At 43.4% G+C, this 25349-nt stretch overlaps 1 protein-coding gene across 1 annotated transcript in view; it reads right to left on the bottom strand.

The window, feature by feature from the left end:
- Positions 1-25349, bottom strand: part of LOC308335917 (solute carrier family 24 member 2) — a gene marked incomplete at both ends in the record, with an annotated part of 80466 nt that overhangs the window by 4878 nt on the left and 50239 nt on the right. The window contains 4 exons of the mRNA XM_080793140.1: positions 448-582; positions 12673-12755; positions 15424-15522; positions 23123-23173. Coding sequence (XP_080649266.1) covers positions 448-582; positions 12673-12755; positions 15424-15522; positions 23123-23173 — 368 coding nt within the window. The remainder of the gene's footprint in view (positions 1-447; positions 583-12672; positions 12756-15423; positions 15523-23122; positions 23174-25349) is intronic.

Here is a 25349-nt window from a genome sequence, read left to right as displayed (position 1 = left end):
GACGTGAAGTTTTCCAGGTTGATTTCATACAAATGGAAGATTGTGCTTTTGTCGACCAAGAGAATTGCGCATACCGTACGTCCGTACGCATGCGCCCTTTATATTATGAAGTATACGTAAAAAATATGGTTTACTAGGTGTAGAAACCCGGAGCTGATATGGTTAAGTGATGCAGAATGATTGGACTTGGGACTTTCGAACGTAAGATATTCTCACTTAATTGCAGAATACTTAAGTGTGGGACAAACAGACAAAGAATTTCAGTTTGGGTTATTAACCAAATATTCTCTTATTTCTTATGTGTTCAGGAAGTGAATGTGATAATATTGTTTATTTGTTTTTTTTGGTGTTTTATAATCCCATGCACGCACACACACACACACACACACACACACACACACACACACACACACACACACACAGTACACACGCACACAGTACACGCACCATCTTCCTGACGTCAGGCAGCGTGAGCCACAGGGGGAGAATGATGGGCATGATGAGGAGGTAGGTTAAGCGTTTGCGGCAGGTCTCCGGCCAGGACAGGCTCAGAGGCTGGTCCTCCTCCTCCTCATCCTCTGTCTGACGAGAGAGAGACACAGAGACACACAGAGAGAGAGAGAGAGAGAGAGAGAGAGAGAGAGAGAGAGAGAGAGAGAGAGAGGCGGATTAATCAAAGAGAAAAGAACAATCTGGGTCATGGTTTTCATAATTTTTGAGTGGTGCCACCACTCGTATAGACAGCTTTGTGTGTCCCTGGCTTGGCTGGCTGGCTGTGTCCGACCAATGGATTATTTTATTCACTGTGCGTTTGAAGCATCATTCCATCGGGGAGGGGGGGGGGGGGGGGGGACAACAAACACGACTGACCCTTTGTCCACAACAGTCAACTCCTTCACGTTGCTCACTGGGTTCAGTCGGGGGTGTAGCTCTCCTATAGCGACTGTCCTGGAACGCCCGTGACAATTGTGATGCCGGGCGGGCACTTGAAAAAAGAAATAAAGTGGACTGGGAGAAGAGATTGATGCAAGACCTGGCAGCCGGAGTGTCCTTGCTTCGGGGATGACTTTGGGAAGGAGCCGTTTTAATGACAGATTTTCGGAGATTGCACCGAGCCTGCGGAAGGTCTGCGACTACAGACACCAGCAGCACAAACCCTGGGTGGATTTATCAGGAATGACTGGAATGTTAATGCCAGTTCAGGTCAAAGACCTTTACTGTCTCTCTCTCTCTCTCTCTCTCTCTCTCTCTCTCTCCAACGTTATGGACGAAATGTCTGCAGTGAGTACAGTAGGGTTGGTCAGTTAACCAAAAACATATCGAAATCAATCTTCAGAACCAACAGCCGACTTAATTCTGCAATCAAATTATATATCAAAGAATCAACGTAAGGAATTATAATAGATTTTCTATAATCGACTACATTGATTAGTCTGACTAACTAACCCCTTCGTGAAAATAGCCAATTTACAAGCCGATGAGCTTATTATGGATCACCTATTTTTGGAACGCTATAGGGTTCACATGGTTAACACCTCGATCGCCCAGGACGAAGTTCACCGTCCTTTTCAATTAGTAACACCCAGCAGCGCCCAGGACGAAGATGGCTCAAAAAGACGGAGATTATTGATATCAAAACCGATCGCGTCGCTACACAGCCTTCTTGGGAGCGCCCGTTTTGCGCGACACTCGATGTTGCGCAACAGTGCGACGTCATCGAAAGTGTCGTTATGTCCCCCCCCCCCCCCCCGTTTAGCCGACGAGACCGAAAATCTAAAAAACGTTAATAATAACTCTCGATCTATAACGTCTAATTCTAAGCAAAGATCGTGTATTATACGGTGAAAGTGCTTCCCGCTACTATGAATCGCCGGGGCGCTATGATTTAATGGATTAAAGATGGAGTGCCACAATGTTTGTATTTTTCCAGTTTTTCATGTGTCTATGAGGTGACAGTACACTTCATTAGACACCCTGGAGTCGTTTTTATGTGCAATGGTGTATTAACTTTGTATTTAGGGTTTCTTTCTGGAGGCTGAACCCTTGACAGTCAAACGGGGCCAATGAAATAAACAGTAAAATAGTGACATCACACTATCAGCCCCTCCCGTAACCCCTCCCCCTTTATCATACAACTACAGCTGTGGGTGCGGCTTCAGTTCAGGTGGATCACCACCCAGCAGGCAAACCAGGCATACTTAATGAACTGGTGGGCGTGTCCACATAAAAGCATGATTTTAACTAATACTGTACACTTTTTGGAAAAAGTTCTTCCCCCTTATATTGTATTAATACCTGGTGATCATGTTTTAGGGTGGAAAGAAATCGTGGCACTCCATCTTTAAATAACCCCCGGGGGGGCGATCGAGGTGTTATAAATATAGATTGGCATTTGTAGCGGATATGTTGCAGACCAAAACCCGCTTAATCATGCACAACATGACATACTGTATAACCCATTCTGAACGGGAACCCATTTTGGTGTTAGCATAATGTTATGCTTTAGCTATTGAAAAATAGCAGATCTACAAGCTCATAGCGCGCCACCGAGTGGCGCGCTACGAGCTTGTAGGTCTGCTATTTTTGAAAAATCGAAGAACGACTGACATTTTTAGAATCTGATCTCAGGTCAGAATGGGTTCATCAGACCAGTGCGTGTCCAGTGGAAACCTCGTATGAATCTGATCTCAGGTCAGAATGTGATAAACTTTAATCGGGCGCCAAACAAAACAAAACAAAACACAAGCCCTGCTGAGAGCACAAAGCCGTCAAAGGATCCCTTTGTATCCAATTATATACAGGAGGACAGATGGCCTCTGGGACTCAGAGAGCAGGTCCAAACACGCACGGCACGGCATAGCGCCCCATCTAGAGACAACGCTGTCCCTAAACCTGTCCCTAAACCCTCCTCTGAGTGATGCCAAGCAGATGTAAACAAAAAAATACATACAAGTTGTCATTACATTACATACTGGGGCAAAATATTTTGTATTTATATATGTAATTTATCTAAAATTCCATACTAGAAGGCTTCCTTATACCTTTATTTGTAGTTGTTACGTACATCCCCACCAAAGAGGTCCAGGTGTTTTTGTTGCAAAAGCCCATTTTGGCTATTTCCTCTACCATAAGCCCTCAATGAATTGAATTGAATTGCATTGTGCTAATTCGCTTATTTCCATCGCTCAAAATTACTTTTTTTTTAAATATATCCTCTCTTCATAATGTAAATAGTATCCCAAGCGGCACACTTTACTACTTATTTCGATGAAAATAAGCGAATTAGCACAAAAACCCATAACCCCCATTGAGGGCTTATATCAGGGGAAATATAGCCAATAATGTACTCTTTGCACAAAATAACACCTGGACCTCTTTGGTGGGGACAAATAAAGGTAAGAAAGCCTTCTAGCATGGAATTCTCCTTTAACAGCATTGGTGGGGAATTAAGTAACTAAGTACATTGTACTCAAGTATTGTACCATTTTTGGATACTTTTATTTTTGTTAATTTAGCCAATTCTTCATATTATTCTAACGTCGTTGAAGTGGGACTCATAAAACGTCCACCGGAACTCATCTAATCACTCATTACATGGAAAACCTATTTACGTCACTGATCTCATGAAATCCAGCGAAAAACTTGTTTAATTATTTTTAATAAGCAGAGTGGACAGTCCACTCCTTGTATCGTTTGTCTTCTTTATTGGGACAGGCGTTATAGAAAAGCTGATTGGGAAAGGCAGGTGTACTATAGACTATAGGGTCTGGGTTCTCTAGAAGGTCCAGGTTGAGGCTGGATTTGATCCAGAGATATATTTGCGTTCCCACTCCCAGACGCGGCCGGAGCATCTACTTCGTCTCTAGGAAGAGAGCCAAAGTGTTGACCTTATCAGATACATCAAACAGACAGGAGGCAGAGAGAGAGAGAGAGAGGGAGAGGACTTTAAAGATGGCCTCTATCTCTCTGAGGACGACGTTGAATTCCACACTGTGTTTAGTCCTTGAATGGGAGACACTGCAGTCGCATCCTTCCTGGGTAACCTTGGCGATCGGTGCTGCCGCGACACAAAAGGCCTGGCGTTGCCTCTAGCTCAGCACTCTGTATTGTGTCCCCTCTTCATATCCAGATGGCTGTATTGTCATCCATCAGTAGGCTCGGTTCTAAACCCCTAAATCTAAATCTCAGGTTTTTGTTGTAGCTATTTTACGCTACAGAGGTGTTGCAAACTGAGAGGTTTTTCATAGCGGTTTATAGTTCACGGTGTGAAGAAGAATGACAACATTTTGCTACTGTACTGTATTACTGTATATGACTTTTATTTAACCCTTTGATGCCTCAGGCCGAATCTGGGAACGCCTTCTATAGGGCCTGACCTAAGGTTTCTGAAAACCTTCAAATTCTGATGATTTTTTTTTAAATAGTTATGTTGCTACATGTATAGCAATATAGCTGATGAGACACAGAGAGCGCGCCGGCATCAAGGGTAGAACAACGTATACTGTACGTTGCACCAGGCGTCAATGGGTTAACAACCTGGTGGCCCTTTTAACAGATGGTAATATTCATACTTAGTCTCTATCCAGATGTTATCTGGATATAGGAAAAAACAGCATAAGGTGTAAACACGCATGGAACACTTTGATGATTGGAACGCTATATCTATCTAATCAGTCAGATAATAATAATAATTTAACCCATTTAGACCTGAGGACGATTCTACAAATGCCTTCTAAATCCTGACAGTTTTCTATGTTTCTATGTCAGTCGTCGTTCTATGTCAGGACCCCCAATGTGTATTTGGCCGCGGACCCCCTGCACCTGAAAATATGTTGTTCCAGGGACCCCCACAGAAACAAAGATTTGAGTTAAAAAATGTTCACTCTGAAAGAATATATATTCAAAATTTGCAATTTTATATATCCAGGATTCAAATGATTCAAATATCCACCCAGAGGGGGTTATAAAAACGTAAACCATGAACGCCTCATAGGGTAAAACACCATTACTGTGACAAGGCCGTACAGTATATCCTGAATTTGGCTAAGCTTTAAGTGGCAGACTTTTAATGTCGCTAATGTTAATCGATGGCCTTGATCATTAGCTAAATTGACCCCGACAGACCCCCCCCCCCCCCCCCTCAAGACGGACCACGGCGTAATCTGAGTCCCAGCGGTCATCACTAGAGTCCCAGCGGTCATCACTAGAGTCCCAGCGGTCATCATTCCTCGTCCGCGTCCGCTGGGAATACAGGTTGGGTGGTAATTAGGATCAGTGGCAGGCTCCTGTGGCTATAGGTCAACAAACCAGAGGTTCCTCTTGAATTCCATCCCCCTCGCCTGCATGTCTGACAAGGTCCTGTTTCTCTATAGAGCGTCGCAGTCCCGCCCCCTTTCATGACGACGCCATGAAGGCCCAGGAAATAATTCCCAATGCATTTTTCCCATAATAAGAGTATTTATTTATTTAAAGACCTTTTAAGCCACAACTCGAGGTGTGACAAATCATGACCGAACAAATAATTGGGCCGAATTAAGTGCCGTACAAATAATTAGAAAGAAAGAAGCGGCAGGTTAATTACAACACTTTTTTTTCTTCCTTCTTTGTAATTATTGGTTTGGTCCAAAATATTGTGTTTGTTGTCATGATTTGTCACAACTCTATAGTTGGCTTTGTATACGACGCTTAAAAGGTCTTTTAAATAAATACTTTTTTAAATGTCTTTTGGGAAAAATGCATTATAGGAATTGGTGGTGAGCTGACCACTGGAGCTGAAATAACGTTGAGCGGTGGTGAGTAAAAACAGAGAGAAGGGCTGGGGGCGGTGGTTTGCTCTTCACCGCGGCTCAGTGACGTCATTGTAGTTATAGTTCGGCGGTCACCTCACCACCGAACATCCAGACTATATGAATAACGCTTGACTTCTGTCGCGCATCATGCCATTGTTCTGTCACACTCATTACTCACTGAAGCATTGATTTATAATTTGGACGCTTGCAGACTGAATTAAGTGCCCCCACGGAGCTGGTGCTCCCTGTGCAGATTTTGTTCCCCAAATGTCAACACCTTTGGGTTCCCTTTCCTGTCCCGTGGTGCCTCAGTTGGTGCCACTATCAAGCCTTAAGGCATCGATTTCTACCAGGCCCAGCAGGGCTACGGAGGGGGTCTGACATTTATTAAATTTGTTGTTCCCCTGAGTGGCTTTGGCTGAAGTCATTTAAAAACGGTCCAAAAAAGAGCAGCATTCACAACATCGTGGCAGCTTTGCCAGCTTTATACCAACCTGAACATTATCAGTAGCTTATACTGTTAATAAACTCCATTTAGTCTCTCCCCTTCTTTTCGAATAATCATTTGACACTGCAGTGTCAGGTGTCACGTGGTGTGGAACCGTGTCTTCTAATCTAAACGAATTAGAGACGGAAAAACATATTTTCTCTTTCGGTTATAACCCAAGAAATTGCTTTTCGCCAGTATTGGCATGGTCTTGCATTGGGCTGACACATAATAACCCATTCTGGGCAGGAACCCCTTTTGGTGTTTTAAGCATTATGTTATACTTTAGCTATTGAAAGATAGAAGATCTAAAAGCTCACTCTCCGCACTATTTTTGAATAATCGTGAAAATGCGCCTCAAATCTTTGAATATATATATTATTACAGTGAACATTTTAACTCAAAAATGGGGGGGGGGGGGTCCCTGGAACAACATATTTTCAGATGTGGGGGCGGAGGCATATTACATATAATTTTTGGTGGTCCTTGACGTGAAATATTGAGCCCCACTGATACAGAAATACAAGGTTTTTCAGAAAACTGTCAGGATTTTGAAGACATTTCTTTTTATAATTTCGATGTCTGGCCTAAATGGGATAATAAGCTCCATCTGGTTGTGAATTCTCATTACAACTTGGCAGTGCAGGAAGAAAACCCAAAATGAAAACAAACACGCTGAGTTCTGGTTCTGGTTGGTGGCCCGTCGACACCCACTGGGTTCTCTGAAAAGAACCTTTTGGCTCTCTGACACCGTCGTGGTGGAAGCTGAGGGTTTATCCCGTTCTGACCTGAGATCAGATTCTAAAAAATGTCTTCTATACATCCTGACAGTTTTCTGAAAAAGCTATGTTTCTATGTCAGTCGTTCTTCGATTTTTCAAAAATAGCAGACCTACAAGCTCGTAGCGCGCCACTCGGTGGCGCGCTATGAGCTTGTAGATCTGCTGTTTTTCAATAGCTAAAGCATGACATAATGCTATAACACCAAAAGGGGTACCCGGCGAAAATGGGTTATAGGGTGACTCATAAAGCCTGTTGGTTGCTTCACACTTCACACTCTTTAAAAAGGAAAACATGATTAGCGTTATATGCCGTCATGAATATTCAAAGACGTTTAAATATAGGAACAGTTACCATAACCCATTCTGGGCGGGAAGGGAACCCCTTTTGGTGTTTTTTAAAGCATTATGTTGTACTTTTAGCTATTGAAAAATAGCAGGTCTGGTATTTTTGAAAAATCGTGAAAATGCGGGCACAAATATTTGAAGATTCTTTCAGAGCGAACGTTTTTAACTTAAAATCTTTGCTTCTGGAAAAACATATTTTCAGATCGGGGGGGGGGGGGGGTCGGCGGCCAATTACATATAATCTTTGGGGGTCCTTGACATGAAATATTGAGCACCTACTGATACAGAAACATCTGGGATTTCAGAAAACTGTCAGAATTTAAGAAGAATTTTTTTTTTAATTTCGACGTCAGGCCTAAATGGGCTAAAATAAAGAGAAAAAAAGAAAAAAAAAAGGAAAACAACTCATCCGTTAAACGAAGTCTAATCAATCTTTGAAGAAAATGTAAAGATTGAAGAAGCAGATAAAATTTATGCTACACATCACCACATGCACTGGTCTCTTCAAAGTCACTTGAATTTATCTTGTTTAGGGATAATATAAGCTGTTCCTTTCCGTCCGTCAGCTCAAAGAAGTCCCAGTGGTTTTAGCCATTAATAAAAAAGAAAAGAAGAGATTTTTCAATTTGACCTCTGCCATATCTCCCTATTCTCCGGTCTGGGTCATATACCAAGGCATCCAGGAGGAATTGAACAATTAACTCTGATGACGCGTTAGGAGGCGTGGAGGAGCTGCTCCTCGCTCAGCCCTATTCCTGCCTGACTCAGGAGGGTGCAGTCAGTGTGGGACACGATGCTAAGAATAGCAGCACACACACACACACACACACACACACCAGGACGCTGCTTCTCAACCTTAGAGTATATATATGAATAGAGACGGCACCCAGAGGAAACACTGAGGGCGAAATGGACATAGTGGGCCGAATGAATGAAGGTATTGCAGTTGGCCCCAAACACATGAACGCGCTGGTCTGTTGACTATCATTGTGCACGTTCACGACGGACGCACGCTTGTGCGCGTTCGTGCGCGTTCAACGGCAGCGCGTTCATGTGTTTGGGGCCTGCACTCACTATTGCAATCCATCCCAGAATGCACTCTGTTCCTATACCCGGAAGGAGGAGTGAAATCGCCTCATGCGCTTTTGAGCAACTTAATGCAAGTGGATGGAAGGAGAACTCGGATGTCTTCTCTATTCATACTGTATATACTCTAAGTTCTCAACACCCGGTGCGGGGACCATGAAGTGTTGTTTTCGTCGACTAAAAAACTAAGACGAAAAATGTTCGTCGACTATACCTATTTTCACTGACAAAAACAAATGGAAACTAAATTAAAACTATAAGCCACGATGACTAAAACTATAAGACTAAATATACTGACAATTTCGTCGACAAATAAAAACTAGACTAAAATGTTAGGAAGGGACTAGTAGTGGACAAGAGATCCATTGTAAGTCATTTTACACTTGGTTGCATGCTGAAAATAGCTGATCTACAAGGTGGTCCCTGGACCCTACGCTGAGGTACAGCCACAGAGGTGGTCTCTGGACCCTACGCTGAGGTACAGCCACAGAGGCATTAGGCTATAGGTGGTCCCTAGACCCTACGCTGAGGTACAGCCACAGAGACATTAGGCTATAGGTGGTCCCTAGACCCTACGCTGAGGTACAGCCACAGAGACATTAGGCTATAGGTGGTCCCTAGACCCTACGCTGAGGTACAGCCACAGAGACATTAGGCTATAGGTGGTCCCTAGACCCTACGCTGAGGTACAGCCACAGAGACATTAGGCTCGATCTGGTCACAATGGAGACGTCACCAATTCATCCAGGGTCCTGACCGTGCTTTGCTGGGATTGGGAACGGTTCCTCTAAAAAAATGATGATTAATGTATTATTTTTTTGGAACACATCGACCCTCAGGGGGGGTGCAGGGGGGGGGGGGGGGGCTACTGTGTGAGCGATGGCAATCCCACCGGCAAAGACCTATTATTAACTCCCAAGAAGAAGAGGCGATAAATCAATGTAAAAAAAAAAAAAAAAACCCAGAGCAGCAGCAGAGCTTGATCAATAAACACACGGGTCATTATTGCCAAATGGGGTTCAATTTCAGCGACTCCCGTTCCAGCGGGTCTATTGTGAGGAGAAATCTCTCCCATTCTCTCCCGCCAGTCATTTACTGGCTTAACGAGGAGGATGAAAGAAAAGAAAGAAAGAAAAGGTGGGAGAGAGAGGAAATAAATCTGCATTGAGAGTCAGATCTATCATCCTTTACAGAGCCCGGCAGGACCAAACCCGGTGATGTATTATGGCACCGGGCCCACCGTGTGCTTTCAGCACCATTAGAGGCCCTCATTTTTTAACCCATTCTGGGCAGGAACCATGACCTCAAAGCATTATGTTATGCTTTAGCTATTGAAAAATAGCAGATCTACAAGCTCGTAGCGCGGCACCGAGTGCCGCGCTACGAGCTTGTAGGTCAGCTATTTTTGGAGAAAATAAATCGTGAAAATGTGTGGCGTAAGTCTTTGAATACATATTCTTTCAGAGTGAACGTTTTTTAACTCAAATCTTTGCTTCTGGGGGGGGGGGGGTTCTGTGGAACATCATATATTCAGATACGGGTCCGCGGCCAATTACATATAATTTCTGGGTGGTCCTTGACATGAAATATTGAGCACCACCACTGATATAGAAGATTTATTTATTTATTTATTTATTTCGACGTCAGGCCTACATGGGTTAACGTGGACAGTGGACGGAGATGAGTGATGCAGCTGTAGTTTCATTTTGGAGGAAGGATCACTCCATCTTTATACACCGTGGTGGCGTACGGTACACGGTGTGAGAGCAGTATTTTAACAAAGACTAGGATTAGAATCCTATAAACTGGGACGAGGAAGGTTTAGTTATTGGGCTGATCGAGCATATATATAGAAGCTGGCATATCGTTGTTGCCTGTTGTCTGTCTGTCTGTCTGGCAGAAATGTCTCTATCTCTATATTTACTTTCTGTGTCACACAAACAGAGCAAAAAAATCCATGAGCTGGCGTGTTGCAAAGCGATGCGTTATGTGAGCTTGTAGATCTGTTTTGTTTGTGTGCCTGCCTGCGTGTGTGTATGTGAGAAAGGAGCCACTGCATTAGTAGACTGGAACTCACCTATGCTTTCTGCTTTCTATGGCACAGCTGCTGGACATGAGACTAATTAATTAGAATTAGAGCGACAGAGAGAGATATGTGTGTGTGTGTGTGTGTGTGTGTGTGTGTGTGTGTGTGTGTGTGTGTGTGTGTGTGTGTGTGCGTGTGTCTACGTGTGTGCGTCAATTTAACAAAGGTGCAGGCAGATCAGAAATCAGCAGAGAGTGAGCAACGTTTGCGCTACTCTATGCCGAATTGAAGTGGACTCGGCCCCTGCAGACTTTTTTTTTCTCCCTGGAAATAAAAAACGTCTGGGTTTCCGAGGCTATAGGACAACCCTACCCCAGCGGTCATAATACTGCATTAGAACACTAGAACTACATTATTGAGGAACTGTATTCTATGGAAAAACTAACATTCATACTGAGACTACAAGAAGATAAATTCTATAAAAAAATGGGAAAAGTGGAATCTCTTCTCTCAGCCTAGCGATACTGCAATAGGATTTCTTTTAATGTTTATTGTAATATGAAAAATGCAGCCTTTTTTTCTTTTACTTTTTGTCCTTTTTCTTTTCTTCTTCTTTTCCGTAATGTCTTGTTAGTTGAGTTTTTGTTTGTGTCTGTTCTTCCTTCAATAAAAATTAAGTGAAAAAGAACACTAGAACTACGTATTGGTGTTTTTAACGAGGTTTCCGACGCAACAGAGAGGATAAATAAAGCTGTTCTGAAGCTGTTCTGCTCTTTAACATGACGGCAGCACGGTGTTGTAGGCCTACTCATTGTTTATATCGTGAGGAGAGAGAGAGAGAATCACATGGCGAGGTAGAGATACATGCACGACGCGCCGCTGACTCATTCTCCGCCTGTTGATTTTGGTGTCCTCTTCTTTTGCCCAAACAGCCACACTGTGCCCTCTGCTGGCCTGGCAGCCTTCCTATGTTCTCACTCACGCTGGCACAAACTGCGGCAGTTGGCATTTGTGTGAGGTGTGTGTGCGTGTGCGTGTGTGTACTGTGTGTGTGTGTGTGTGTTGCCTTTTCTTGGCACTGGGTTGTATAGAGGGCAGCAGGTGAGTGAAGAATGTGATTACCGAACGCGGCTGGAGTGGGTGGGTCTTTGGCAGGCCAGCGTGGAGCAACGGAAGATACTGCAGAGCATGGCTAGGAAAATTATCAGCGGTAATGACCTGGTGCAGCGGAGAGTCCGACCTTTGCATCAATCACCCGTTCAGAGCACAATGAGGACACGGCCGAGAGGCCATTGTATGTTCATACAGTATAAAGCTGCGTTCAGATCTGAATATACACATATATATATATATATATTCGCCTCGGTTCGTGCCGTTCCGTTCGTTTGTGCAATTCTCGTCTTGTATGTAATCGCGCCGCTCTGACCATCCAAGCCCGGACAGGAGTCAGTCAACCCACAGAGCATATAGTCCTTCCACGCGCCAGAATCTGGTTCTCCCGGTCCCGGCAGAGTAGTTCCGGAGCAACGGATTGTGTGGTCCTGGCCGTATAAGTCGGGACTTGATCACCCCGGGCTGGGTCACCCGAGTGAGGGCCCGGGTATGATGTTCGAGAGACCCGAAACCCAGATGACCACCGTGGGATACATCACTGAGGATACGTCCCAGGTGATGACCTCAGGATACATCACTGAGGATACGTCCCAGGTGCTGACCTCAGGATACATCACTGAGGATACGTCCCAGGTGATGACCTTGGGATACATCACTGAGGATACGTCCCAGGTGATGACCTCAGGATACATCACTGAGGATACGTCCCAGGTGATGACCTCGGGATACATCACTGAGGATACGTCCCAGGTGATGACCTCAGGATACATCACTGAGGATACGCCCCAGACTCCCAGGTGATGACCTCAGGATACATCACTGAGGATACGTCCCAGACTCCCAGGTGATGACCTCAGGATACATCACTGAGGATACGTCCCAGGTGCATCCATGTGATGTTTGTTTGTCATATGGCAATCCAACATGCTTTGCGATACATTTTGAGTTTGATAGAGCGGCTGAACAGGGACACAATAAGGGTTCACGTGATCATTTCTTTAGCGTGTTTGTTTTGCGTGTCGTTTTGGTTTTAGTGATTTCTTACCGCTTCTCCCTCTTGTCCGGCCGTTCCGTTCATGGGTGGGGTCACCTCGACTTCCACACTGGAGCTGTTTGGCAGGTTCTTGTCTGTTTCAGAGTGTAAAGACACACACACACACAGGGCACAGCAGGGCATTAACCAAAAGGTCAACTTGTCAACAAGTCGACTCCAAAACAGAAGTCGAAAGTCAATGTTCTTTTTGAGTAGCCCCTCCTCCTATGCCTGTGTCTACCCCGTCCCTTGAGCGATGATTTGATTGGCTGAGCATCCAGCAGCCATGATTTGATTGGCTGATGAGGGCTTAAAAAGTGAAGATAAAAAGTGAGGACGCCAAAAAGTGACGGGCCGGAATGAGATGATGTATGATGATAAGAGCGCCCCTCACTTCACACCAGTGTGACTTTTTTTCATATAATATATTTAAAAAAATCACTCTTGTGATGATTATATATCATTTTTTTGCTCTGATTATATATCATTATTTTTGCTCTATATGTGTGCAGAATTCAGATCCCCCTCGTCAGGGAATGGAAACCTTTAGTTGGTGACGTTAGTAAACTGGACAAAACTAATCACACGTATGTGCGTGCATGTGCGAGTGCGAGTGCATGCACACACGTGTGCAAGATCACACTCTTCCGTGACATTGTTATTATACGGCGCCGCTCCCTTGTTGGCTAATATGACTCCAATTCATTCCAGGGCCAGGACGTCTTAATTGCCCTTATTAAAATACAATGAGCCCAAAGTCGTGTAACCAGATGATTGAGTCATAATTGCCGTGGAAATTGGTTTGATCCTGGCGTGGTTGTGACAAAGCTGCCTGATTGCCTATGACCCGATATACCATTATCATCATCCAACAAATGAATTCATTTGTTCTCTTTGTGGTGACATAAATGTCACATGATATTTACACTATCTAATAGCATGCATTATTCAACGATGACACATTGCTTGACTTTGGGCGGCTGGTTCTAATAGCGAACGCAAAATCACACCAACGTGTGAACTGAGTGGTGCAGAGTGTGTGTGTGTGTGTGTGTGTGTGTGTCTGTGTGTCTGTGTGTGTGTGCTGAAAAAGGACAGGGGACGAGGACGACGACACTTAAGCCAGAGGCGTCCCAACCGGTACGCGAGAAGGGAAATCCCACCCGCGTTTTCCCCACAACCGTCGCCAGGATTTTCTAAAACAACAGTGGCGCGGTGAAAAATTGACTCGACTGTCCGGTGGAATGAAAATACCAAAGGATTGGTCAGTGACACGTCACGGACTGTGGGTTTATAAACTGCTTCGAGTCTGTGTTACTTCCGCGTTGCCGTAGCATAACGGTGACGTCACTGTCGAATCCTTTGGTATCTTTACCGTTATACCGTGTGTTCAGACTCAGAGCAGCAGCGGAAAAACAACAAGCTGTTGTGTAGCCTATTTTGTCACGCTCGCGCTAATGAAACAAAACACCACACGGCATTACGGGATTATTATTTCATGTCAAAACATATTGGAGTATCAGCAGATGATGTAAGCCATGTACACTATAATGCGTCACTCTGCATGTTTAAAACCCATTATAGACCTGAGGGACGATTTCTAAAAATATCTTCTAAATCCTGACAGTTCTCTGAAAAACCCTCTATGTCAGTCAGTGCTTCTCAAACTACTTAGTGTCAAGGACCACCAGATGCATTCGGCCCGCCGACCCCCCCATCTGAAAATATGTTGTTCCAGGAACCTCACCAGAAGCAAAAGATTTGAGTTTAAAAGCGTTCGCTCTGAAAGATTATATATACAGTATATATTCAAAAGATTTGCGGCGCATTTTTCATTTCAAACACTGACTCATGCAGCGTGCGCAAGCATGCAACGTCACATGATGTCAGTGTAACATTTGAACTAATATCCCCGTGGTCCTGTTTTATTATTTGAGTTAATGTAAATGTAAAGTTACGAAAGAACTTACCATGCAGAGCATGATGTGAGTCATGTCATCATGTTTATAACATTTATGATGATCAGATAGCGGGGCTTAATTGACCTGAGGCTTTCTCTCTCTGTGTGTGTGTGTGTGTGTGTGTGTGTGTGTGTGTGTGTGTGTGTATATCTCTCTGTCAACCCATCTCCCTTTCTTTCGCTCTCCGAAGAATTGTAAAATAGTCAATATAGTGCTAGCATATGGTGTCGGATTACGCACACTGCACCTCTCTCTCTCTCTCTGTTTGTAGCGCAATGTGTGGCAGACAGCTCACCCCCCCCCCCCTCTCTCTCTCCCCCCCCCCCTCTCTCTCTCTCTCTCTCTCCCCTCCCCTCCCCTCTCCATAGACAGGCAATGCAAGGTGGAGGGCAGTATAGGCTCGTCTCCATTTGGACATAAAGATGTTTAGAAAGCTATTTCTTGTCATCCTTTAACAACATGGTTGAGAAAGATTGCTCATTTAGTTGGGGGCATATATACCCGATATCTATAGGCTACATGCATAGCTATAAGGCTGGTCAATGTGACTGTGATTCATGTCATAGCTTGTAAATCTGCTATTTTTGAAAAATCCTGAAAATGTGGGGCAAATCCTGGGAGGGTCCCTGGAACAACATATTTTGATATGGGGGTCGGCGGCCAATTACATATATTTTTAGGGGGTCCTTGACATGAAAATGTTTGAGAACCACTGACACAGAAACAGGATTAGGAAGACATTTAGTAGAATGGGGGTCAGGTCTAAATGGGTTTATCAGGGTTCAGATAGAAGACCACTCACCTGAACGACTCGCCAGTCCATTGGCCTTCTCACTGTCTTCTACTTGGCATTTCTTTTTAGCGATCTTGTGGAGGATGGACGCTTTCTCTCGAAACTTGCCTGGGAAGAGAATCAACAACACGACGGTTTAAAACCTTGAGCGGGTATAGCGGACGGACAGCGTGCCGCCGGCCTCACCTTCAAAGTGTCAGAACTCCTCCAGTTGTCACCTTTGACCCCCCCCCTCCCCCTCCCCACCACCCCCCCCCCCCACCAACCCCCCACCACCACACACAGTTCACATTTCCAAAGTGCCTCGAAGGCGACGGGGGGGGGTTCATGAAATATTGCAGATCAAACAACTCTAAGAGTCGATATGATATCATATACTGATGATCCTGCAGTGTGCTTTTGCTGCATGCACCCTGTGAGTGGCGAGCTGAGCCCAGGAGAGACGCTCTTTGACACAGATCAGTCTCCCCTGGAGGTCGGCTTCACTGGCCCAGGAGAGACGCCTCTTATACACAGATCAGAGATCAGTCTCCCCTGGAGGTCAGCGTCACTGGCCCAGGAGAGACGCCTCTTATACACAGATCAGAGATCAGTCTCCCCTGGAGGTCAGCGTGCTGGCCCAGGAGAGACGCCTCTTATACACAGATCAGAGATCAGTCTCCCCTGGAGGTCAGCGTCACTGGCCCAGGAGAGACGCCTCTTATACACAGATCAGAGATCAGTCTCCCCTGGAGGTCAGCGTCACTCCGTGTCCTTCCTGGGCAGGTTGCATCTCGTCGCTGTGGGCAGTGGTGTGCACAGACATTTAGAGGGGCAGGTGTTCAAGTGAAAAAAAAGGGCACCTTGTGCAGCGTGTGGAACCCTTTTGGTGTTTGAAACATTATGTTATAATTTAGCTATTTTTGAAAAATCGTGAAAATATTTATCCTATTTCATAAAACTTGGAGGATTTAGAAGAATTTGAATGGGTTAATAGTGTGAGATTTATAGATTGTGGGGGCCTAAATAATATATTAGAAGCTTTTTTATCAAGAATTGATCAATGTCACCATGGTCCACATACTGTACACTGTACACACAATTAGACAAAATAAAAAACCCTTTTTTTTCTCAAAAGGGCACATTGCCAAAAGGGCAGGGGGCGCTCTAGCACCCACTAGTGTCCATCTGTGCACGCCACTGGCTGTCGGCTATACTGGAGAAACTGTGCATGTCCAAAAGAACCGTAACTTTTATTTTTGTTTTTTGGAAAAAATCTAACCCAATGTAGATATTATTTAGTCACAATACTTTTCATTGGTTAAATATTTTAAAACCCACCACAGACACACTATAGCTTGCTGCCTGACAGCGGAGATCAATAGCAGACCAAAATTTCACAGGAGAAAAAATTGAAAATGATATCAGATATGGAATTATTACCGTTGAAAAACTATAACGACGACAACAAACCCAGAAGGAATTTATCCGGGAGCAGCACCACAGCCCATCACATACAGTATATACAATTTATCATTTACAATATCTATATGCGTTTAGCAGACACCCTTAATCCAGAGTCGACTTATACTGTAGAAAACATGAAATAAATGCCTATACTTGATAACATGATAATATCCACAAATGATCGAGTATTACTATAACCTCTTTTTGTAGGAGAATTGAATGCCTCCTGGTTTGTGGAGAAAGAAAAATCAATAACTATTCTGTGTGTGTGTGTGTGTGTGTGTGTGTGTGTGTGTGTGTGTGCCGTGGCTCTCGAAAAAATATCATTTTAATAATATATTTTGCAGCATGTATACAGCACAATGCTTGTACAGTACTGTACATGCACGTCCAATCACAGAATGATCCTTCATATAAGATGAAGGACGTGGAATAGATTAGATTGGAGCTTATGTAAGCAGTGTGTCCCTCTTGACATCTAAAATAATGGTGCGCACACACAAGGCAATTTGGCCCAACCTGGCAACCCCACAGACACTGGGCTGCCACTGCCTTGTGGAACAATGACTTTTCCAAGAACTCCCTGCGGCTTTAAAACAGTGTCTCACACACACACGCACACGCACACGCACACACACACACACACACGCACACGCACACGCACACGCACACGCACACGCACACGCACACACACACAGACACAGAAATAATGTTACACCAAAAGCAAAACACCAAGACCGCAGATGTTGCAGTTTAGGTATGGGCTATAAAATTAGCCCCGATTGATTCACAACCCGTGCAATATTTCCCATGTCAGTCAGTGAATATTGACTCGGGCCTCTCGGTATAAAGACCGTTTTCTTTACCGAGGCTATAATTACTGACAGCCAGCTAGATGGAAATTCTATGTAATCTCCCCCGAAACAAACTAAATTGCTCGTTGGATGAACAGAAGAATCCCTTACCTCCCTTTATACTGATCTGTTTAGAGAGGGAAAAAACAACTTTTTAAGCGCAAACAACAGTCAAATCCTCTCTGTGTTATAATTTACCTCTGATAGTGGAAAACATGGACCGGAATCTACCGGGGCCCATTTGGGGTCATTCTTTACAGTCAGCCAGTGAAATCAAATTAATACTGAGGATTATACTGTGTAGCCGACACTGTGCTGTACAGTCAATATTCAATAATGAAGAATGTGTTGATTGTGGGGCTGATGAGAAATGTCCCCCCTGTCGCTTTAGGAACAAACAACACAATTAACCTCTCAGAACCAGGTCCCCAGAGCGTCTGGGTATAAGACCCTGTAGTCTCCTGGTCCCCAGAGGGTCTGGGTATAAGACCCTGTAGTCTCCTGGTCCCCAGAGGGTCTGGGTATAAGACCCTGTAGTCTCCTGGTCCCCAGAGGGTCTGGGTATAAGACCCTGTAGTCTCCTGGTCCCCAGAGGGTCTGGGTATAAGACCCTGTAGTCTCCTGGTCCCCAGAGGGTCTGGGTATAAGACCCTGTAGCCTACTGGTCCCCAGAGGGTCTGGGTATAAGACCCTATAGCCTACTGGTCCCCAGAGGGTCTGGGTATAGCCTACTGGTCCCCAGAGGGTCTGGGTATAAGACCCTATAGCCTACTGGTCCCCAGAGCGTCTGGGTATAGTCTCCTGGTCCCCAGAGCGTCTGGGTATAGTCTCCTGGTCCCCAGAGCGTCTGGGTGTAGTCTCCTGGTCCCCAGAGCGTCTGGGTATAGTCTCCTGGTCCCCAGAGCGTCTGGGTATAGTCTCCTGGTCCCCAGAGCGTCTGGGTATAGTCTCCTGGTCCCCAGAGCGTCTGGGTATAGTCTCCTGGTCCCCAGAGCGTCTGGGTATAGTCTCCTGGTCCCCAGAGGGTCTGGGTATAGTCTCCTGGTCCCCAGAGCGTCTGGGTGTAGTCTCCTGGTCCCCAGAGCGTCTGGGTATAGTCTCCTGGTCCCCAGAGCGTCTGGGTATAGTCTCCTGGTCCCCAGAGCGTCTGGGTATAGTCTCCTGGTCCCCAGAGCGTCTGGGTATAGTACCCTGTAGTCTCCTGGTCCCCAGAGCGTCTGGGTATAACACCCTATACGGGCTAACGCTGGAACGCCACTGTGAGCAACTTCCATTGAAATGAATAGCTAGGGGCCGGCCGGCGGCAATCCGCCCTCTAGTTTATATAACTAATGCTCAAAACCCACTATTCTTTAGTCAAAACGGACGCGAGTTACTTACAACTGTGCTTTGATTGGACCGCTTTCTTTTTCTGTCTACACCAATCTCTTTGTTGTTATATATACGTATAGAAGCGCTGCGATGCATTGTGAACGCTTGTAGATCTGCCGTTTCAGGCTAAATGTTTCCCTCCAGAATACGGACGCAGGGGTTCAAACGCTTGAACTGCCTTTAGTTGTAGGATCTATCAGAGCCCACGAGGCTGACCTGACTAGAACCTTTAGTTCTAGGATCTATCAGAGCCCGCGAGGCTGTCCCGACTAGAACCTTTAGTTCTAGGATCTATCAGAGCCCCACGAGGCTGTCCCAATTTACAATTTACAATTTAGGCATTTAGCAGACGCTCTTAATCCAGAGCGACTTACATTAAGCAAGAACAAAAAAGCATGGGAATATCTGTCCCGACTAGAACCTTTAGTTCTAGGATCTATCAGAGCCCACCAGGCTGTCCCGAGATTAGAACCCACATCCATCCAACCCACCGACGGTGGCGTTTTGACGCATCATCAACGTTGTGCCAATTCTCAATCAGCCCTTTTTGCTATAAATCGAAGGGTGAATCTGGGGTTTTTTTTTCAGCTTCTTCTTTTCTTACTGAAAACATAGTACGAGATGCTGATTGGTCAGGACTCGACACGGTGACGCATCGATATACACTCCACCCGACCGTGTCAACACTGTCTGTGACCTTCTGGCAAAATCATTAACCACCACCATGTCAACTGTAGTCTCTCTCTCTCTCTCTCTCTCTCTCTCACACTCTCAATGTCTCTCATCGGTCATATTCACACACACACACGCATGCATGCACGCACACACGCACACACACACACACACACGGGCGGTTATGCAGGCCATGCACACCAATACATTTTGTCGAGATAGCAATCACACATTTGTCATATCCACTACCTTGGCACCACCACTCACCTTGGAAGGTATGTCATTGTTGTTAAGGTCAATGGCACATACGTGTGTGTATGTGTGTGTGTGTGTGCGTTTATGTGTGTAGTTGCACATGCACGCATGCACTCTCTCAGAGTTAAATGGCCACTAAGTGTGTTTCACTGTGAGGTCATTCCCTATGGATTGTGCAGGATGGAGAGCCTCTATGCTTCATGGTGAATGGACCTCCATAACGGCACGGAGTATTAATAGATATAGGTCACCTCGTCAATGGTCCCTGCTGCAGGTCAACATCTCAAGGCACCAACTGTATATTCATACAGTATATTATATACAGAGTATTAATAGATATATAGGTCACCTCATCAATGGTCCCTGCTGCAGGTCAACATCTCAAGGCACCAACTGTATATTCATACAGTATATATTTATTATATAGCAAAACTCACAATGCTGCATGAGCTCTATATGATATTATTATTATGCCCCAAAATCAGGCCCGGGCAAGTTGAAAGTGCATTGGATAAAGAAATAAGAAGAAGAAAGAGAGAGAGAGAGAGAGAGAGAGAGAGAGAGAGAGAGAGAGAAATAAATTGGGTTTCCTGTGTATTGGGAAATGAGTGTACAAAATGTACTTGGGACAGTATAGGCTAAAAGACAAGCTAGCTCACTTCACTGTGTTCTTTTAATTCACAGCTAAAAACTCACTATAGTACACAAAGGCTTTCACTGTCTTAGACCCTCGCATTTATGCATGTATTATTTTGTTTGTACTTACATTTGTATTAAAACTGTTGTTGTTTCATCTTGTTTTCACTGCATTTTATTATGCCGTCAGAAAGCACCTTGTAACTTTGTTTTGAAAAGTGCTTTATAAATAGTTGATTATTATTATTATTATTATTATTATTATTTAAATAACCAGACTTATTATTCTCACCGAGCGATTCCTATTATGATGTCATTCCTGTTCAACTCAAGGCCTACTGTACGGATATGAATGAATCCACTTCATCCACTGTAAACGTGTTCATTTAAATCTGAGAAGGAACCCGTGTAGGATTGTGCTGGTGCAAAAAAACCAATCAAACAATCAATCAAACAAACAAGCACATAAACAAAAAACGGGAAAAAAAACCTCTTACAAGTACAACAAAACATAAACAGGAGAATAATAATAGTACCATCATCCACATGACATATCGCTCAACAACACATGTGGAGCATTCCCACATGTGTTGAGCATGTGCGTCGAGTTTGTGTTGTTGAGCTTCAACACAAAGATACATATTGATTAGGACAGGTGTGCTATTGAAAAATAGCAGATCTACAGGCTCATAGCGCGGCACCGAGTGTCGCACTATGAGCTGGAGCTATGAGCTATTTCGACGTCAGGCCTAAATGGGTTAAGCTTTACACACCTCAGCAACTGATTAGCTACACCTGGCCTTTCGGGGCACTGCTCCATGGATTGGTCTATAGACCAGGTTCCGGGGGTTCTATCCAAATCTACACACTTTTCAACTCCAGACAACGCATGCAGTGAACACTCATTATGAATGAACCACTTATGCCTACCGGTATATATATCAGGGGTAGGCAATTTGGTACCCGGTGCCAACATTGGCACAAAGGAGGGTGATCACTATATGGCACACCGACCGGTGAGAGAATGTGAGAGAGAAGACTTTTGGTTTAACAACCAAAGCTCACAAAAAGCTAATTTTCGTGTATAGCCCAACCTAATAGGGGATACACTTAAACTGTTCCTCATTTCTCTGCATGGGGGACCCCCTGGAACCCCCTCAAAGGACCCCCGAGGGTCCCCGCCGGAGCCGGAGCCCCCACACTTTGTGAGAACCCACCCCGATATGAAGCGATAATGGTTTGACAGCCCAAGCCAGCGTGGTGGACATCCATGCAGGCGGTTATTAGCAGCTGTTGCCTGACCATCATTAGATTGTCTCTCTCTCTCTCTCTCTCCCACACGCCTTGTTTCTCTCCCCCCGTCAGCCTGTTATGCAACAAAGCGGGCGGGAGGAGGATGAGTCACTCTGACTCTTTACTCGGCCATGCTTCAGTGACGTGCGTCTTGCGTTGCGTGCTCTCGCTCAGCGGCGGCAAGTAACTGAGTATACACTACTATATATACTCCAAGTACTACTTGAGTATACCCCCTTTTTTTACTTGAGTATACGATACGTCCCATCTTTTCAATATTTCATACCTTTTCTATAATAACCACATGAAGTTCATGAACCCTCATGTCCAATATATTATTCTGCGAGATTCAGCGAGAATAGCACGTCTCTATACAAGCTCACAATGCAATGTATATAGCGTTGTGATCTTGCAGGGCTGCTATTTATACAGCAAAGAGATTTGGTATAGAAGTGAAACAGGTAGATAGTCTTATTGGTCCCATCTTGGGCACGCCTTACCATTTAATTCCCTAAACTTATTTGACATATTTTACTATCTTGAAAAAACATTTTTAAAATAGATCAACTATAGCCGATCTACATCGACACGTTGTGAGATATTTGCACCATTTTAAATGATTTCATTTTGTTTTTCAAAATAGTAAAAAAAAAAAAAAGGGCAAATAAGTTTAGGCAGGGATAAGGGGAAAGGATTATCATATTAATTGCTTAAGTTGTGGTACATCAATGAAAGGCACATAATGCCATTTCTTGTGTTCATATTATACTGTAACCATCATGTCATCAAACAGAATTCATACTCTCAACAAACACTTACACACAGCAACCACTTCCATATATATACTGTATATATATATCAAAGCACATATTTGAGGGAAAAACCCAGGTTATGTATAAAAGAAAAACGAAAGAAAAAACATTCAGTATACCAGAACAAAACGATACAATGGGGGCACATGGCTACTGCGATTTGCACTCATGTCAGTGAAATCTCTTAAGGAGAGGTTGTTCAAACTTATAAAGATCAAACCGTATATGTTCACTAGCACATGACAATGACGGCTTGTTCGTGTGATCAAAATGTAGGGGAAAAATAATAAAAAAAAACGAATTTGAAAAAGAAAATCCAGAAAAAAAAAATAGGGATGGATTAAACTTGAATTAAACTTTGGGGCTTACCTTCCTCATTCATTGTGTGATAATATTTTAGTTTTCCATAAGTCCCAAGCTCTACAACATCACAGCAAAAGACAAGGGTAAGGAGGAGCAGCGACACAGCAGAGACAGACAGGAAAGAGTGAACATGAAAAAACATAGAAAAAACAACATTTTCTGCAGGTTTTCTAATTATAATCACATGTACGAACGACACACAAAGAAGCAACACACCAAGGTTATTATAGTCGACTATAAAACTAAGGATATAATGACTATAACTATAATAATTGCGGGAGTTAACTGGAATTTATAAAAATAACTAAAAAACGATGCATTATCAAAAAGGATAACCAAGTGAAAACGCTACTTTAACTACGCATTATGTTATGCTTTAGCTATTGAAAAATAGCAGATCTACAAGCTCATAGCGCACTACGAGCTTGTATAGGTCTGCTATTTATTTTTTTATCGTGAAAATGCGGCACAAATCTTTGAATATATATTCTTTCAGAGCGAACGTTTTATTTTATTTCTCGACGTCAGGCCTAAATGGGTTAACTAACTAAAATCATAGATTAATTAAAAAAAAAACGTTAAACGTTTTTGTAATCTTCCCAAAATGGTATAAAATAGCAGGTCACGATAAGCAGCACGATAATGATGCAACACAGTGTGAGCTTGTGGATGTGCCCCCCCCCCCCCCCCCATGACTAATCTAATCCGTCCATATTACAACACAAATAAATATAAATGAAAAAACAATAAAACTAAAAAAAAATAGGCATTTTTAAAACTATAAATATATATATAAATAACAACAAACTACAAAAAATAAATGAAATTGAAAACATGCAAATTGAAATGAAAGTAAAGCTTGTTGAAAACCTTCTAAACGATAATAACCCTGGCACAGTGGTGGCGCAACGCTGCAGGGTCCTAGAGGGGGTCAACTTTAAACTTTAGTGTATAGAAACCAGTGGTGGAAGATAAAAAAAGTACACAAGTGTTTTACTTAAGTAAAACTATCAAATACTGCAATAAAGTAGAACTACTACTCCGTATAAAAAGTCCGGAATTCAGAATTTTACTTGAGAAAAGTACTAAAAGTATTGGCTTCAAAATGTACTTAAAGTACTAAAAGTAAAAGTACTCATTGTGCAGAGAATGTCTCATTTAAAGTTTTCAAATTTATAATAATCTTTTGAAAAAAATAGCAGATCTACAAACGTGTAGATCGGCTATTTTTCAAATGGCCGGAATGTGTATATATATATATATATATAGGGCTGAAGTGGGTTAATGTACGTTTAGTAATAATAAACCAAAATCTACAAAGTAACTATAGTACAACTAAAGTTATCAATATTCGTACAAATACCCAAGTACCTAAGTATACAATAACAAGTACAAATACCTCAAAATTGCACTTATAAGTACAATACTTAACCCATTTTGGGCGGGAACCCCTTTTGGTGTTAGCATTATGTTATGCTTTAGCTATTGAAAAATAGCAGATCTACAAGCTCATATCGCGCCACCGAGTGGCGCGATACGAGCTTGTAGGTCTGCTATTTTTGAAAAATCGAAGAACGACTGACATAGAAAAATAGCTTTTTCAGAAAACTGTCATTTTCAAACGGACATTTTTAGAATCTGATCTCAGGTCAGAATGGGTTAAAGTAAAAGTACTGAGTTACTTTCCACCACTGAACATTGACCCCTTGGGACTCTGCAGTATAAAGTACTGTACTGTAGTACTGTAGTACTGTCCAGTACTACAGTACTGGACCCACAGCGCCAGAACCTCCCCGAGCGTACTGTACTGCAGCAGGGCCAAAACAAAGCAGCAATGACTTAATGACAGACACGTATACACACAGTAACATATCCCTTCAAATATAAAAATAGCTCCTGTTGAACTGACTAATATAATATGCAATAACATACACAGTGCTGTAAAACGTGTCCAATTGGGACTCCGGTGCAGCCAATGATGATGACCCAGTTTTTTGATCGCCAGTAGAAGCGAGTTCTAATAATAGCTAATAACTCGGTGCATAATATGGTCCAATTCCTTTTTTTGGGGTATTCATTAATGTACATATTAACGTATATATATACCAACACAACACATGTATATCGAGTTCTAATATAGACACTCGGTGCATATGGTCCTCCAATTATTTTTTGGTATTCATTAATGTACATATTAACGTATATATACCACACACAACACATGTATATACTT

The sequence above is a fragment of the Protomyctophum bolini genome (assembly GCF_963924005.1).
Source record: "Protomyctophum bolini genome assembly, chromosome: 20".
NCBI classification, from domain to species: domain Eukaryota; kingdom Metazoa; phylum Chordata; class Actinopteri; order Myctophiformes; family Myctophidae; genus Protomyctophum; species Protomyctophum bolini.
The sequence above is the reverse complement of the archived record's forward strand: the minus strand, read 5'-3'. Positions and strand labels throughout refer to the sequence as shown.